Raw genomic sequence first — 15676 nt, 5'->3', positions numbered from 1 at the left:
TTTTTTCTCCTAAAAGTCTATTAGCCCAGATTCTGGATTGAGTTGGGGTCTTGTCTTATTCTCAAACTCTTCATTTAATCAAGAAAATATTTATTCAGTGCTCATTTTGTGCCAGGCACTGTTTAAGTTACTGATGAAATCGCAAAGAATAAGACAGACCAGCATATTCTAATATAGGACAAAGGCACCAACAACTTTGTTTTTCAAAAAGAAAATATCAAATAGTGATAGATGCTGTGCGGAGAATTCAAACAGGGTGATCTCATAGTAGAAGTTTGCTTCTTTGGATTAGGTCTTTAGGAAGGCCACTCTTGAGTATGTGACAGTGTGAAAACTGAGGAAAATCATGACTCTTGGGAAAATGCCAAAAGCACTAGGTTTTACACTAGGTTCCCCTAAAACAAACCTAACCCCAAAGGCTTCTATGTAATTTATTTGAGAAGTGATCCCAGAGCACCAGAGTGAGGAACAGGTGAAAGAGGTACAGCCAATATGAAGACACATTATCAAGTTGGCCAGTGGTACACGTGACTGGTGTTCAGTCCTGCAGGATCCTCGGGGTGTCTGGTCCCAGGGTATGAAAGGGGAAAGAGCTTATCCATTGACTCCTGTCCACCACTGTTCAGGGTGTATGGTGTCATCTGCCATGCATTTCATACTGCTGTGTGAGTGCCAAGTGTGTTCCTTGTGGCTCCCATGCCTTGATGTTAGAGAAGCCGTGAGTTACACATCATTGGCCTGAAACAAGGGAGAGCTAAGTAGGACCTGCATGAGGCTGTCTAAACCTGCATGGCAATGGTCACTGTCTGGTCTAGTGGCTGGAGGAAACATGGTGGGAAAAACCTGAAGTGGCTCACAGAAGCTGACACAACTCACCCCCACTCTATGTCTCACCCTGATCACCCTCTTTTACATGTGCTTCAAAGGGGTGGCATCTGGAAGGACTTAATACAGTAGGTTAGTAGGATCTGCAGCTGTGATTCTCAAGCTCTAATGCATCAGAATCATCTGAGGGCTTGCTTAACCACAGACTGTGAGGCCCCGCCATCAGATTTTTGAATTCAGTACATCTGGGGGTGAGGGGAGAATTTGCATTTCTAACAAGTTCCCAGGTGATGCTGATGCTTCTTGTGGAGGGCCTTTGAGCCCCCATTGAGCTACAATCATTACTAAAGCTGGTCCTAAGGCTGCAGTTGGACTCATTTCCCTCTTCAATCACCTATTCTAATTTTCCCTCACCTTTGGCCAGCATTTCAGCTAGTCTAGATTGGATAGTGTGACCCAAACCTTCATCACCAAAGGATCTGAGTCCTCAGTTGCCTTGTCCTTATCAGATTATAATTGCTGACATTGCCTGTTCACTGTTATCATAAGGCCCAAAGTAACACACCAGTGAAGCTTTTGGATTCCAGACATATTCCTCTTCAGCTTCTTATGATAATCAGAGTCAATAATCCCCACCAATATATCTCCTTTCTTTGCATGCTTGTCCACTGGTGTGGGGAGCTTCAAGCAAACATGTGACAGTCATAGGTTCTAATTCACTAGAATCCTTGGTACCCTGGTGAAGAATCACCCTGGCTCCTAGAAACCAAAATCTCAAGTCAAGCCAAGGTTGTAGGAAAAGGTTATAAAGTCTTCAAGTCACTGACTGTGATGGTGAGATGGGTCAATCCTACTTCTACCTATTGTTTTCTAGACCTGTGTATTTTAGGATGGAGGACATATATGAGCCATTGCAAATGCATGAATGCTTAGTTTTGGAGGATAGTACCACAATTTTGCTGGTTGCTGCCTAGTATATGGTGCCTTAGCTGAGTCATTCCATTGTTCTATTTACACCAGTTGCTTCCCACTGAGATATAGGGTAGACGAAGGAGTTTTGTGGTCCCGTGCCCATTGCCCCACCTCATTTATTAAAAAAAAAAAAAAATTGGTCCTCAAGGCAATATTATGTGTGATACTGTGACAACAAACTAAGTATTCTCTAGGTCTTAGCACAATTGTATTGGAGGATACACCATAGACATAAAGACAAACCATATCCTGAATGGATGTCAATTCTAATATTCCAATGATGATGTATCAATGCGTGCCATCTGAATTTATGGCCCTATGAATTTGATAATGTCCAGATCATAGGCTCTCAGTTCTGTTTGTTTCATTCCTTGGTATCCCTTAATCAGGTGTACAGTCTCTTTGGGACCCAGAACTATGCCAGGGACTTGAGCATCTCTGTTACAGAAGGCATGTCCTTACTCCCAGATCCCCCAGGCCTGTGTTGTAACCTTCCACTAGGGCTTGCCAGAGTATGCACAATATTCTTAACTACCATGTACATAGCCTGAGTGTCACCTCAGTTTGTGCTGAAGGCTGAAACTGCTGTGATCTTTCTTTTGTGAAATGGCAGTCCTGATAAATAGGTTGGAAAAATATGTTTAACATATGTGTCTTCACAATCCAGAGACCTACTAAATGCTTGATCTGTCTCAGTGTTAAATGGTGAAAGGTGCAAGAAATCTTTTTTACTGTAGAAGGAATATCTTGATATGAACCAGATCATTAGTTCTCTAAACACCAATGTGACATGCCTCTGATTGTTCATAGTTTATCATCCATACTTTGGCACACATAAGTAACCAGGGCATCTAGAGTACTTGTCACTTCCTAATAGCCAAATCCACCTTGCATCTCATCATAATACAGTGGATGTTCTGCAGAATGTCAACATGATCAAGGCCCTTTTAGACCATATAGTGAGCAGGAAGTTTAACATCACCTTGGGGAAACAGAGTAAATGAGAATCACTGTCCATTTCAAAGTAATGTGAACTTCTTTCTGATAGAATATGAGGATGCTTTTGCCAACTCAATAGCTGCCTGTCAAATGCCAGTAAAGATGCATCTGGCATGGTAGCTATGACAGAGATTAACACAGTGCACCCTTATCCTCCATTATCCATCTGCTTGTTTTCAGGAATCTGATTGTAAGTAAAATGAAATTATGATGGGGCCCATTACTGCTGCATCTCTTAACATTTTTGATGGTGACACAGATGGCTGCATTTTTTAATGCGATTGCTCATAATTTATTAACATGGCCAGGAAGAAGTTTCCACATGACTCTTCCTCTCGTAAAGCCCTTACTCCATACATCAAAATATATACTTGGAATTTAGCGAAATAATCCTAAAGTGAGAGAGTATGTCCAGAACTCTCCCTTTATAACCTGGTTTCCATAAACCCTCATCTGCATATAAAGCCACAGTAGTACTCAACAGGCTTTGAGAAATCCTAAGTGGGTACATCATATATACTGGTGGAAGTGAGGCTTTTTCTGTAGACCAGTCCTCCCCTTCATTGTGCCCTAGATCTGTAAGTTGATTTAGATCAGGAAGCTGGATAAGGGACCATGATTTTCTTTGACAGACTACCTCAGCCATCTGCTCATCAGCTTTTCTTCCCTCCCTGCGGTTTTTGGTTACGTAAGTAACACTGTAATCAGCTGGCCCTCAGAATTCCACACTGTTAGCCATTGGCACAAAGTCCTGGAGATCAAGGCATCTTAATTTCCACTCATCTTACTATCCATTTTATTGTGTTTACTTCTTCTCTGCCAAAATTCTAGAATCCCTTGTCTCCACTGCAATAGCATGTTTGGTTTCACAGCAGCATTTCCTACTAACGACCCGTTAGCAGGGGCCAGCCAGATCTGAGCTCTTCAGAGCGGGGGCACCCCTCACCTGTGCATTCTGCATTACCTCAGTGAAGGTAATGTCTTCCTAGGGAACACAGGTGGCTGCTTGGTCTCACATAAAAAATCCATCCTTAATATTCCCACCTCCTGAAACTCCCCAACCTTTTCCTCAGTACTGTCAAAGTAGTTCAACCATCTCCATCTCATTTACTGTTTGCCACAATCACATGTGAGCCTTAGTAGCCAACCAGCAATATAATAGGACCAACTTCAGATGTCCTCCATTCTTAAGTGGTCAGCCAAATTCCCATAACATTTTTCTTTGGGGGGGGGGGTGTTTGCTAGGGATTGAGCCCAGGCACACTCTATCACTGTGCTACATCCCCACCTCTTTTTGAGACAAGATGTATACTAAGATGCTTAGGGCCTCACTAAATTGTTGCGGCTGGCCTCAAGCTTTGCAGTCCTCCTGCTTCAGCCTTTGAGTTGCTGGGATTATAGGTATTTGCTACCACACCTGGCCCATAACCTGTATCTAGTCTTATATTCTTCCATTTCCAGCTCTTACCCATCAACCTCAAGGTCAACTCACATTTCCCCTGGATTCCAGGTTGTGCAATTCCCTCAATGTCTACACTATTTCCACCTAGAGAGTAGGTTGTATTTCTCCACTAAGGCTGGGCTGAGACCCCACTTTGCTTTTGGTGTAGAGAATAACAAAAGCATTGAAAGAGGATCTGGTGGAGGCCAATCTCAGAGGCAGCTGCCTCACTAGAAGGCTTGATGGGTCTTTGGGCAAGAATGAGCTGCTTCTGCCAGACCCAGAATCATCTATCTCAAGGTCTTAAACCTTAATCACACCTTGCCATGTAAGAGAACGTGAAAGAAAACAGCTTGAGGCTAATCCTTGCATGAAGATTATATCAAAAAGTCATTTATTTGGGAAATGATCCCAGAATGCAGGAAAGCATGAGAGTAAAACCAAAGAGGAAAGACAACATAAGAATGTTCATTCCAAAACTGGCCATAGGCAACTGGTAGTTGATTCTGTAGGATCTTCTGAGGAGCTTTATGAAATGTGTTTCAGAATCATCTACCCAGGGAATGAGAGGAGGAATCATCCATCGGCAACTTTCCATTGTTGGTCAAGGGTGTCCCATGGACAACTAACTCCCTTGTACTTCTGTGTTATAAAATTAGGCATTTGACAACAGTGAAGCCAAAGCAAAAGGCATGTAGCAGAATCCAAAGGGAAGCGCTAGCTATTACATTCTGAGAACCTGGTCAAAGACTTCATAGAAGTAGTGGCCACAGTAGCAGCTGGAGTAGAAGGCAGGGCAGAACGGATCTGAAGTGAGATCCAAGATTTCTGATGCATACATAGATCAAAGGCACTAAGCTGGAAGAGATTTTTACATGGTTGAGGAATGTAAGAAAAGGCAGAGTGAATGAAAACATTAATCCTTGGTCATGTGGTGCTGAATTGAAGAAGGGTGGGACCAGCTCCCACAGGAGCCTGCAAGTCTGAAATAAGGAATTGGATACATAAGGTGAAAAGTGCTCACTATACTGAATAAGTAGCCCAGGAAATGCACTCTTTTCATTGTTATAATCTAGAACCTTGTTTTTTAAAAAAATCATATGGTTTTTTAAAAAAATCATATGATCCTCTACATCAAATCACTGCCTTTATAGAAATAGTTTTGGGGGGAAAATTGACAGGTAAGCTTTTTCACCTACTACTAATCAGGAAAAAAAATTAAGAGCCCATAACTTAAGAGCAGTTCCTGGAAATTTTGAAGAAAGGGTTGTGTCAAGAGAGTTCATATTTTAAATGAAAGATCTTAATACATTCTTGGCTCTATTGACTTTCACTTTAATGTTTTTTTCAGGAGACTTCAAATAGCAGTCATGAGATGAAGTGTTTCAACTAAGTCACAAGAGGATCAAATATGACTGTTCTGACATCTGTGTCAATCTCAAAAGTACTGTGTTCAGGCTCAGTGGTAGAGCACTTGCCTAGCCCAGGTGAGGCCCTGGGTTCGATTCTCAGCACTGTATATAAATAAATAAAATAAAGGTCCATTGTCAGCTAAAAAACAAAATAAATAAACAAAAAAGTACTATGTTCATAAAATTAAAAACCTAGAAGTCAAAGTGCATAAATAAGAAAGCACAAATTCCATAAAGAAGACAGAGAAGGATAGAATTCTTAAAGCCCTATTAGATACTAGAATTTACAGGTGGCCAGAGAGCACTGGCCTCTAGTTGACCCAGAGGGATAGGACCCTAGCCCAGACTTTTAAGGAAAACATGGTAACATGCTGCATTAACGTTTATAACAAAATTTCATACATTCTTACCACCCAATTTGGTAATTAAGAATAAGAATAAATTACTGTAGAAATTCCTTTATATTAGACAAATAGCTCCTTAAAGACAAGACATCTGGTACAGCTTTTTATTTCTGGCATAAGTAAGGAGCCCTGCCTATGTTAGGTTTCAAATGTTTGTGGAATGAATGAGTGAATGAATGAGCTGAAATGAATGCTCACCTTTAATAGCATATTCTGGGCTGGAGTTGTGGCACAGTGGTAGAGCACTTGCCTAGCATGTGTAAGGCACCAGGTTTGATTCTCAGCAATGCATATAAATTTTAAAAAGTCCAAAAACAGCATGTTCTGCATATGTCTTGTCTACATTGTTAGTTGAGAAGGGGAAAAGAATACTCAAATATCTAAAATGTTTCTCTAAAACTTTATTTCAAAGTTATTCACCTTACCATCAATAAGGTTTATGGTTAATGCTCTGTGCCAGTATTACCAGGCTTGCCCATTGCCGGCAATGGACTTTGAGAAAACCCATTTCTTGGCAATCAAACATTAAATTACTCTTTTCGACATACTGAACTCCCAAAACTTGGAAAAGTATTACATGCACCATTTTCCCACCATTCTTTTAAATCTGAGCTTACATTATTAATCTACATCAGTGGATGTTAAAATGAAGTCATTTTAACAAATTATGACTGTACAAATCAAAATACCACTAGTTAATAATATTAGACAAGAGTATCTTACAAACACTACATTACATATTAGCTTGCAATCTGAAACATTACATTTTGTATTTGTTTATTTTCGATAACTGAAACTTCACAGAATTTAATGGTAAATAAAGTTTTAAAAATTTAGTTCTGTACATTAGTTCCAACTATCTCTATTTTACAATCTATAAGGCTCATGTCATAGTTCAGCACCAAAAACATCTATAAAACTTTCTAACCAATCTCTTTCATTCCATGTGATAGTTTTTTGTTGTTTTTTAAAGGTGAATGTCCAAGAAAAAGCTTTATAAACCCTACTTCCAGACCTTGAAGTGGAATACTCTTTTTGGCTAGTCAGACTATGTAAAAACTTAGGTTGTACCTTCTTATTTTCATCGAACAGATACAAAAACAAAGACCCACACAAACACACACACAAAACAAAAAGAACTCATACCACAAATCTGTCAGTCTAGAAATTGAATTTGTAACACTGAAACATAAGTAGCCTAATAATGCCCTGCTCCATCCTTCCTTTCCAGTTTAAAATTTTAAAAAGGCATCAAAGAAATGTTTTATGTATCTTTTAAAATAAGGTGCAAAGAAGGATTGCAACAAAAAGCTTCCTCATATACACCTCCAATAACATCTCGATGTTGCTGAGCACAGTCCACCATGAACTGATCAGGAGCACTCAGCTCCTGCAGCTATCATGACAGCTCCCAAACAGACCATGCTTTTTATGCCAGAAGCCTGCTCAATGCTAGTGTCTCTCTGTTCAGAGATCATCACAATAACTTTGTCACTGTTGGTCTGGATAATATTCCAGAACCAGTGTTACTGTCCTAACTCTTTTCTGCCTCTCTAGGATTTATAAATCTGAGAAAAAGAATGTTTGTCTTGCCATTTTCAAAGAGTATTTGTGCATATCACATTTTAAGACCACATTCCCCAAGCTAGAAAAAATTTTCAAAAACCACAGGTACTTTCAATAATCTTGTTGTTCAAAGTATAAAATTCTTACACATTAAAAAAAAAATTAAATTGGAGACTAGTACCTCTGCTTTCCTCTAACAGAAGCACAGGATTCACACTACATTTAAAAACTAAATTTCATGCATATAAATGGCCAGAGATGTATAAAGTTTACAGAGCCCTTAACATCATTCGAGTACATTTAGCATTGGCTAGACCACAACAGGAAGCATGTTAGCAAATTGGGCAGATAGACTTGTCCAAGAGCACAACAGTTTGCTAGGCTCTGTGTCAGTCACATAAAAATTTAAGCAATGTGTAATTCTTTAAAATTGTCCCCAGACATTTCCTTCCTCCAACCATTCCCCTATCCCCACCCCAACCCAAACACACTGTGAAGTCTTGCAGTTCACGGAGTATCTTAATGTTCCCCATTACTAATGACAGCTACTTCGGGTTCTGCTGCTGATGCAGGGAGCCTTGGCACTTTCTTAGCAGGGCTTGGAATATGCTAAAATGAAAATAAAATTAGTTGTTAGCTATTACACTTTTTCCCCCAAGGATCATGGCACTAAAGTTCCCATAGAGAAACTATTAAAGGATAACTCTGGAGATGCTAACTATATAGCTTTCCCTGGAGGGAACTATTTTCTTTCACCTTATGGTGAACTGATTTTAAAATAATCTATAAAGCAAGAGAAGGAGATCATACAGTATTTTACTTGTTACATTTTATACAGCAACATTGGTGGCTTGACTTGCTACCTAACGGGTATAAAAACTAGAAGCAAGACAAGGCATTTACCAAAGTTATAATAAGCAGAAAAAAATCATAATCATTCAAGATTATAATATATAATAAAGTCCTTGGTTTGAAACCTGGCTTCAGCACTTACTAGCTATGATACTGGGCAAGTAATTAAACTTCTTGAAGCCTTATCTCCAAAATGGGCATAGTATATTGCTAAACCTCAAGGTAATTGTTATAAGGATTAAATAAGAAAATGTAAGTAAAGGGCCTATCATATAATAGGAATTCAAATCATAGCTATTATTGTTACTTCTTGACAATGGTCTGAGATGAGATATGAGCAGCTCAACACTATCCCAACTTTCTCTGTCTCTCAAGATATGCCACAAATAAGCTTCTCTCTAGATCAGTCTTCCTTTAACTTCTGGCATTGTTAATAAAATCTTGTACTTAGCATGTACTTTATAAACTTGGAAACAGCAGCTGGAATCTTCTCCCAGAGCTCTTGCTCTGAATTACTATTTACTAACATTCCTTTAAATTGCTAAACTTCAGTTAGGGGCCCCAAACCCTGATATATATGTGTGAACTTCTTTCTTTCTTTGGTGGTGTTGGGGATTGAACCCAGGGCCTTATGCATGCAAGGCTAGCACTCTACCAACTGAGCTAAATCCCCAGCCCATGAACTTCTTATCCTGTCAAAGAATAGGACCAACACAATGAGCTTTATTTACCTCAGTTGCTGTATTTGAATGCACAAGTCCTACTCCTTCACCCAAAGTGTCATCATTTGGAGAGGGGCGACGAGCGTACGTTCTTCTATGCTTTTCATCCACTCTAACTAGGTACCATGTTCCTTCAAAGAGTGAATCTATTGAACACTGAGGTATATAGTTGGCTAAAGAGAAGGCGGAGGAGATTAACAATCAGTTATGATATACAACTCATCTGGTAATAAAACTGAAGAATTTTCCTATTTCCTTATAATTTTCACAGACATCTGTCTTGATAGCCTTATCTCATATGTTACATACTTCATGTTACTCTTCAAGAAGTTTTCATTTAAATGAAATTTAATATTTTACCCAAGTGATGAGTGTCCTCTCTGAGCTTCATGTTTTCAGCAAAGACATCTGGTGCTACACAAGTTCTTGAGTCAAGCCTTGATTTAAGATCACACAAACTTGCTGTTATTTTATCAAGAGCAGACCCTAAAATAGCAAATAATTTCAACATTAGAAGACTAAAAATAGCATGTCTCGAAGGTTGAATAAAATATTGTCAAATAAAAATAGCTTTTCTTCCAACATTACTGGCAATTATTTAAAAACAAGATAGTATCTATTTGACCTTGGACTAGACATTTATTTAGTATCAGCTAGTAGACAAGTTAGGAAATAGGTAGGATATGAAACTACAAATAACTTTTCTATAGTTAATCCATGGTATAATTTCAAATAATGTCAAGTCTTTATCACCTCTTGTGCAATGTTTTTACTTCTTCCTATTCAGGGAAGGCACAAAAATTTCCTTAAATATAGCCAGGACCATAAATCTATAAAAATTAGTCTAATCCTTAGCTAAGTGTGGTGGTGCATGACAATAATCTCAGCTACTCAGGAGGCTAAGACAAAAGGATCACAAGTTTGAGGCCATCCTCAGCAATTTAGTGAGACCCTGTCTCAAAATAAAGAACAAAAAGGGGTAGGGATATAATTTAATGGTAGCGTGCACCTAGATTTAATTCCCAGTACTGATGGAAAGAAAAAAAAAATTTACCCTTTATCCAATTAAGGCAAATTTATTAGGGTAGACAGTAAGAATCTGGCTATGTTAAAAGTAATGAAAATTAAAGTTAATGAACTATGGGATTCAAGTAGTCATCTGAGAAGACTGCTAAAATAATCTCACTGAATCAAATTCCCGATACATTCTTGTTCAAAGAATCAGCACTTGCCTGGTGTGGCATCTTGTGTAACTTTAAGAGAGTACAAGGTGGCAGCCAAACCAGAACCATAAGAGAACACTCCTATCCTCTTCCCTGCCAATTGCTGAGGAGAGTACCTGTGTAAGAGGGTGGGGGCAGGGGAGAGAAGGCAAGAAGTTTAATTGATTCAAACCTATAAGAGGGAAACCATAAAAGGAGGAATAAAAATTCACACTATACATAAAAATGAAGATGTACCTTAAAAGTTATTAAGGATCTAAAGGTTTTAATATTACAGTAGGAAATTTAACCATTTTAGTATTAGACAGGGAGCAGACTAAAAGCCAAAGTTTTCATCTTTGGGGGAACAACGAGGCTTATGAAAATTATACCACAAAATAAGCTACTCTGTCAACTTAGACACCTGTGCATAAATGTAAATCAAGAATGATAAAACCAGGGCTGGGGTTGTGGTTCAGGTTAGAGCACTTGCCTAGCAAGTGTAAGGCACTGGGTTCAATCCTCAGCACCACATAAAAAAAATAAAATAAAATAAAGGTAAAAAATAAATTAAAATAATAATAATAATAACAACAACAATAATAAATCAATAAAATAGGAGTCAGGAGACTGATGTGAAATTAATATATACTTCTGGAATAAATACTTGCTATTATTTTATCAAGAGCAGACCCTACAATAGCAAATAATTTCAACATTAGAAGACTAAAAATAGCATGTCTCTGTCTCGAAGCTTGGAAGAACCATATGGAAGAACCCATATAGCTTCAACCCATGTCTTTCGAAACAATAGACAATAACAGACAATAACTGAGAACTATATACCTGCCTGATGCTGGATTTGGTCTTAGAAAAGAGGAGTTAAGTAGCTGAAATTCATACTTACTGGGCTAGAACAGAAGCAAGGGAACCATATACTGAGGATGTATACATATTTCCATTTTGATTTGATACCAGCAAAGATGCCTTTGTTTTCTGATTAAAGAGTTCAGAACTAGCCTTCATAAATGCCTTTTCCACATCTCTGTCAAAGTAAGTATCTTCTAATTTAACATCCCTGAAAGATTTTAAATAAAAAAAAATTTTTTACAGTGTTCAAAGATTATGTTTTAATTATGTTACACACTGGACCTAATTAATATCTACATCTTTTAGTGTACATGATTCTATTTTTTCATTAAGAATCAAAGACAGGGCTGGGGTTGTGGCTCAGTGGTAGAGCGCTTGTCTCACACATGTGAGGCACTGGGTTCGATCCTCAGCACATAATAAAGTTATTTTAAAAAATCCTTTAAAAAAAAAAGAAAGAGAATTATGCTAACTGCTATGGAAGATATAACAGTTGTACACATATGGTTCTTTGAGGTTTTATTTTTACCAAGTAAAGACAACTTGATACTAACATGTTAATAGACTAAAACATTATTGTCACCAAACACAATACTGTCTCAAGTCCATAGTCATGTCTGTTTAGTTAGAAAAGTCATAGGAACTAAGTCTTGAAAGTCAAGTAGAATTTTACTAGATGAAGAAGGGACACAGGTGCACAGAAACAGAATGAAGTAACATACATAGCAAGCATGAACCTAAAAAGTGAGAGGGACTACGAAATGAGACTCAATAGTGGCAGTGAATAAGACAGATATAAGCACAGTGACTAAAAAGAGGCAAAAAGAGCTCACTGGCTATGGTAGTGAATAGAGGCATTTCTGTAGTGATATTATCATGGTGACAATGAGAATAAAGCTAAAGATGAAATCACAAAGTCTTACGTAGAACTGACTAAAGAATTCGCATAGGTAAGCCACCACCTCGCTGGGACTCAGTTTCTTCATTGGTTAGACAGATTATACTAGAGGACTTTTAACATTCTTTTGACTCTAAAATTTTCAGGTCTGTACAAATAAAAAACCCTCTTAATATAGAAGGAAAAGAATTGTAATAGGTCCTTTTACCCGAAAGCTTCCAGGCCACTGTAGATAGTATTTTTATCTCTGTTCTGGTCATTAAGGAAGTCATTCAGCATCATCCGAGCTAGAGATTTCTGAACCAGTTTACAATATGGTGAGTGAAAGATCATGAAGCCAAAATCATTTAAGGTAAAATCTTTATCATTTCCGTCTGCAAGAGAAATCCAAAGAAGCTATGAAATTCACATAAGTCATGATATTTTACAGCTTGTCTTTAGAACAATGTCAGGATGTTTTTATACCTTTAATCAGACTATCCCCCCAATAATGAAATCTTTCTATAGTTTAAAAGATCTGTCAAAAAAGACATCCATATGAATCTAACTACTAACTATAAAGATCTAATATTAAAAAAAGAAAGTCACAGAGAGCACCCCTCCAACCCCCACTATGTAGACAGGCTGCCATCTAGGCCCACTGTGCTCTTCCATAATGTATTATCAAGCTTCAATAAACTTTTGCTTTGCTTGCCCCACTCCCAAAAGAAATCCAGAGATGGAAAGTATATACATCACTCATTTTCAAATTTAAGAGTCATACTAGTAGGTTATGTAATCAATTTAGTTGGTCAGGACTAATTATTATTTTTAAAAATAGAGTAGATCAAGAACTATGTAATATTTTGAACAACCAACAATAAAAATTTTTAAAAAATAGAGTAGAAAAATAGCAAACTGTATAACTTACAGCATGGATAAGTAATTTCATGATACTTTTTGTTTCATACAATGTTTCACATTCACAAAGTTAAATTTCCTTTTTACCCTAAGTCCCAATAAGAAAGTTAGACTACTGCTGTCCTGTTAAATACATACTAAATGGTGTATCTTTTTAAATACACACTGTTAAACAGTGCAGTATAAATAGCCCTGTATTGTTAAATAGTATGACATTTTAACATACTGCTAGAATGCTTCTTATTTAGAGCCACTATATTCCCTAATATCTATTATGAAATTGATCTTTAATCCTCTTTTAAAACTTCTAAAAGTAGAACCATGGAAAAAGCACACTTTCTACAACACTGTGTTATAATGGTAATAATTCAAACCCCTACTTTTTTTAGTACCTTTAAAACTTTTTCAGGGTTAAAAATTGAGATTAACAATAACCCTAAAATAGCAAATACAATTCACAGGTCATGGTGCCAACAGATTTTGGTGGGAAGGGATCACTTCAGTAATTTATTTTCACTGGTTTTCTCTGAATAATAGTTAACACCTTGTTAAAGTACCTCTCTCAAAAGACCAAATTCAAAATACTTTTTTAAAAAGAGTGAATCAACCTAAGTATTTCTGCAGAGATATACCTCATTTTCAAAGCTTATCTTTTTACCTATATTATACATTCCCAGAAACTATGGGGAAATGCTATTTGGTAGATAAGAGTAAATAGAGTAATAGGGTACTACAAAAGGATAGTCACAAAGCAGTTTCTCACAAAAGATACACTTCCCTCAACAGATAGCAAAACCTAGGAAAATCATTAAAGGTAAAACCCACCTTTCTGCCACTGGGCACGGATCTTTTTGCGGTAGACAGAATAACAGCGGTCTAATGCACTGAGGTAGCATTGTATGGAGAGTTTTCCATCAACTATAGGATATTCGGAGACCATATCGGGCTTGTAAAAATCATAGGCATGTTGCATATGTGTTCCACGAAGCCCTATCAGAACCAAAAGGGAGATGTCTGTATATTTCTGCTTCTTTTTTTTTTTTTTTTTGGTACTGGGGATTGAACCCAGGGGTGCTTAACCACTGAGCTATATTCCCAGCCCCTTTTCATATTTTGTTTAGGACAGGGTCGCACTGAGTTGCTTAGTATCTCGATAAGTTGCTGAGGCTGGCTTTGAACTCATGATCCTCCTGCCTCATCTTCCAAAGCCACTGGGATTATAGGTGTGTGCCACTATTTCTGCTTCTTGATGTCTGTATATTAGGAAGTATACCACATAATCTAAGGACCTTCTTTAACTACCTCACCAACTCTCCCCACTTCCATATAGGAAATGCAAGGGAAAGCCAATATAATTAGAATGAGGGAAAGTGAAGACTCCTTTGGTATGTAACCTTTCCATGCATGTATCATAAATCTAACTGGGAGATCATAGTTATTGTACTGAAGACAAATGAAACTTGCCTGTGACTATGGGAGTCAAGTTATTACTACCTTACTTCTCTTCTAAAGTGGGGATGTCCCCACCTACCTCATAAAACTACTATGACTACTATGAAGCTTAAATAAGGTAACACACATAAAGCACTTAGCTTGCATTTAATGAACATTCAGCAAATAGTAGTTTTTATTTCCATTTTCAAGTCTCTCAGGATATTGTGTCAAATAAATACATAAATAAATAATTAACTAATAAATGCTTTCCCAAACACTCACCTCGGTCAAAAATTAAAGGAGCATTTGGCCCAATCAGCAAAGCCACAGCTCCAACTCCACCTGTAGGTCTGGCATTTCCTGTGGCATATATAGCAATATCTCCTGCAACTACCAGGGCATACCGTCCTGAAAGATATTTATGATTTCACAAGGTGGTCAACACTATAAATATTATACATGCAAACTCAAATCTGTTATATGTTATCCAGAACATGCTTTCCCTCTCTTTGATAAAGAAATAAATGCCAACTAAATTTGGACTAGATCATTTGTTCTATACAATAAGATAACCAATTCATGACTTACATAAGCCAAAATCCATAGTTGTATTTCTGAATATACTTGAACAAATATAACTAGTCAAAGTTTGCACATGGCATTAATTAAAAGGTCACTTGGGTCTATTCATCCTCAAGGAGTTTTTTGGATTTTGAATTTTTGTTATAGAGGCATGTAACTTACCATCCCAAGAGCTGGACTCAATCCAGTTAACAGCATTGAAGACAGCAGCTGTGCCTCCATAGCACGCATTAGTTGTATCTATTCCTTCTATATCTGTATTCCCAGACTCCTCAAATAGCTGCATCAAATTAGTCTTCACTGACTTTGATTTATCAATGATTGTCTCTGTTCCAACTTCTAACCGTCCAATGCAATCATAAGAAAGGTTATTTCTCTCCATTAGATTCTGAACCACAGTTAGGCAAAGAGAGTTGATATCTTCTCGATCTGTGCAGAAGCCCATCCTGGCCTGGCCCAAGCCAATGGTATACTTTCCAGCATCTACACCATCATATTTTTCCAACTCTGCTTGATCAACATATTGAGAAGGAAAATAGATCTCAAGGGCAACAATTCCCACATCTTTTGGCCAACAAGCTTCTGCATTCAAAGGAA

The 15676-nt window shown here is 37.6% G+C and overlaps 1 protein-coding gene across 1 annotated transcript in view; it reads right to left on the bottom strand.

Moving 5' to 3' along the window:
* Nucleotides 1-6434: 6434 nt before the first annotated feature.
* Hmgcs1 (3-hydroxy-3-methylglutaryl-CoA synthase 1) overlaps nucleotides 6435-15676 on the bottom strand; it is a 21068-nt gene continuing 11826 nt past the window's right edge. Inside the window, exons 4-12 of the mRNA XM_015497365.2 lie at nucleotides 15242-15674; nucleotides 14780-14905; nucleotides 13889-14053; nucleotides 12372-12537; nucleotides 11303-11473; nucleotides 10426-10532; nucleotides 9554-9679; nucleotides 9203-9366; nucleotides 6435-8228 (exon numbers count right to left, since the gene is read on the bottom strand). Of these exons, the coding sequence (XP_015352851.2) occupies nucleotides 8139-8228; nucleotides 9203-9366; nucleotides 9554-9679; nucleotides 10426-10532; nucleotides 11303-11473; nucleotides 12372-12537; nucleotides 13889-14053; nucleotides 14780-14905; nucleotides 15242-15674 (1548 nt within the window). The 3' untranslated portion in view covers nucleotides 6435-8138. The remainder of the gene's footprint in view (nucleotides 8229-9202; nucleotides 9367-9553; nucleotides 9680-10425; nucleotides 10533-11302; nucleotides 11474-12371; nucleotides 12538-13888; nucleotides 14054-14779; nucleotides 14906-15241; nucleotides 15675-15676) is intronic.

This window comes from Marmota marmota, unplaced genomic scaffold, assembly GCF_001458135.2.
Source record: "Marmota marmota marmota unplaced genomic scaffold, marMar, whole genome shotgun sequence".
In the NCBI taxonomy this organism is placed as follows: domain Eukaryota; kingdom Metazoa; phylum Chordata; class Mammalia; order Rodentia; family Sciuridae; genus Marmota; species Marmota marmota.
The sequence above is the reverse complement of the archived record's forward strand: the minus strand, read 5'-3'. Positions and strand labels throughout refer to the sequence as shown.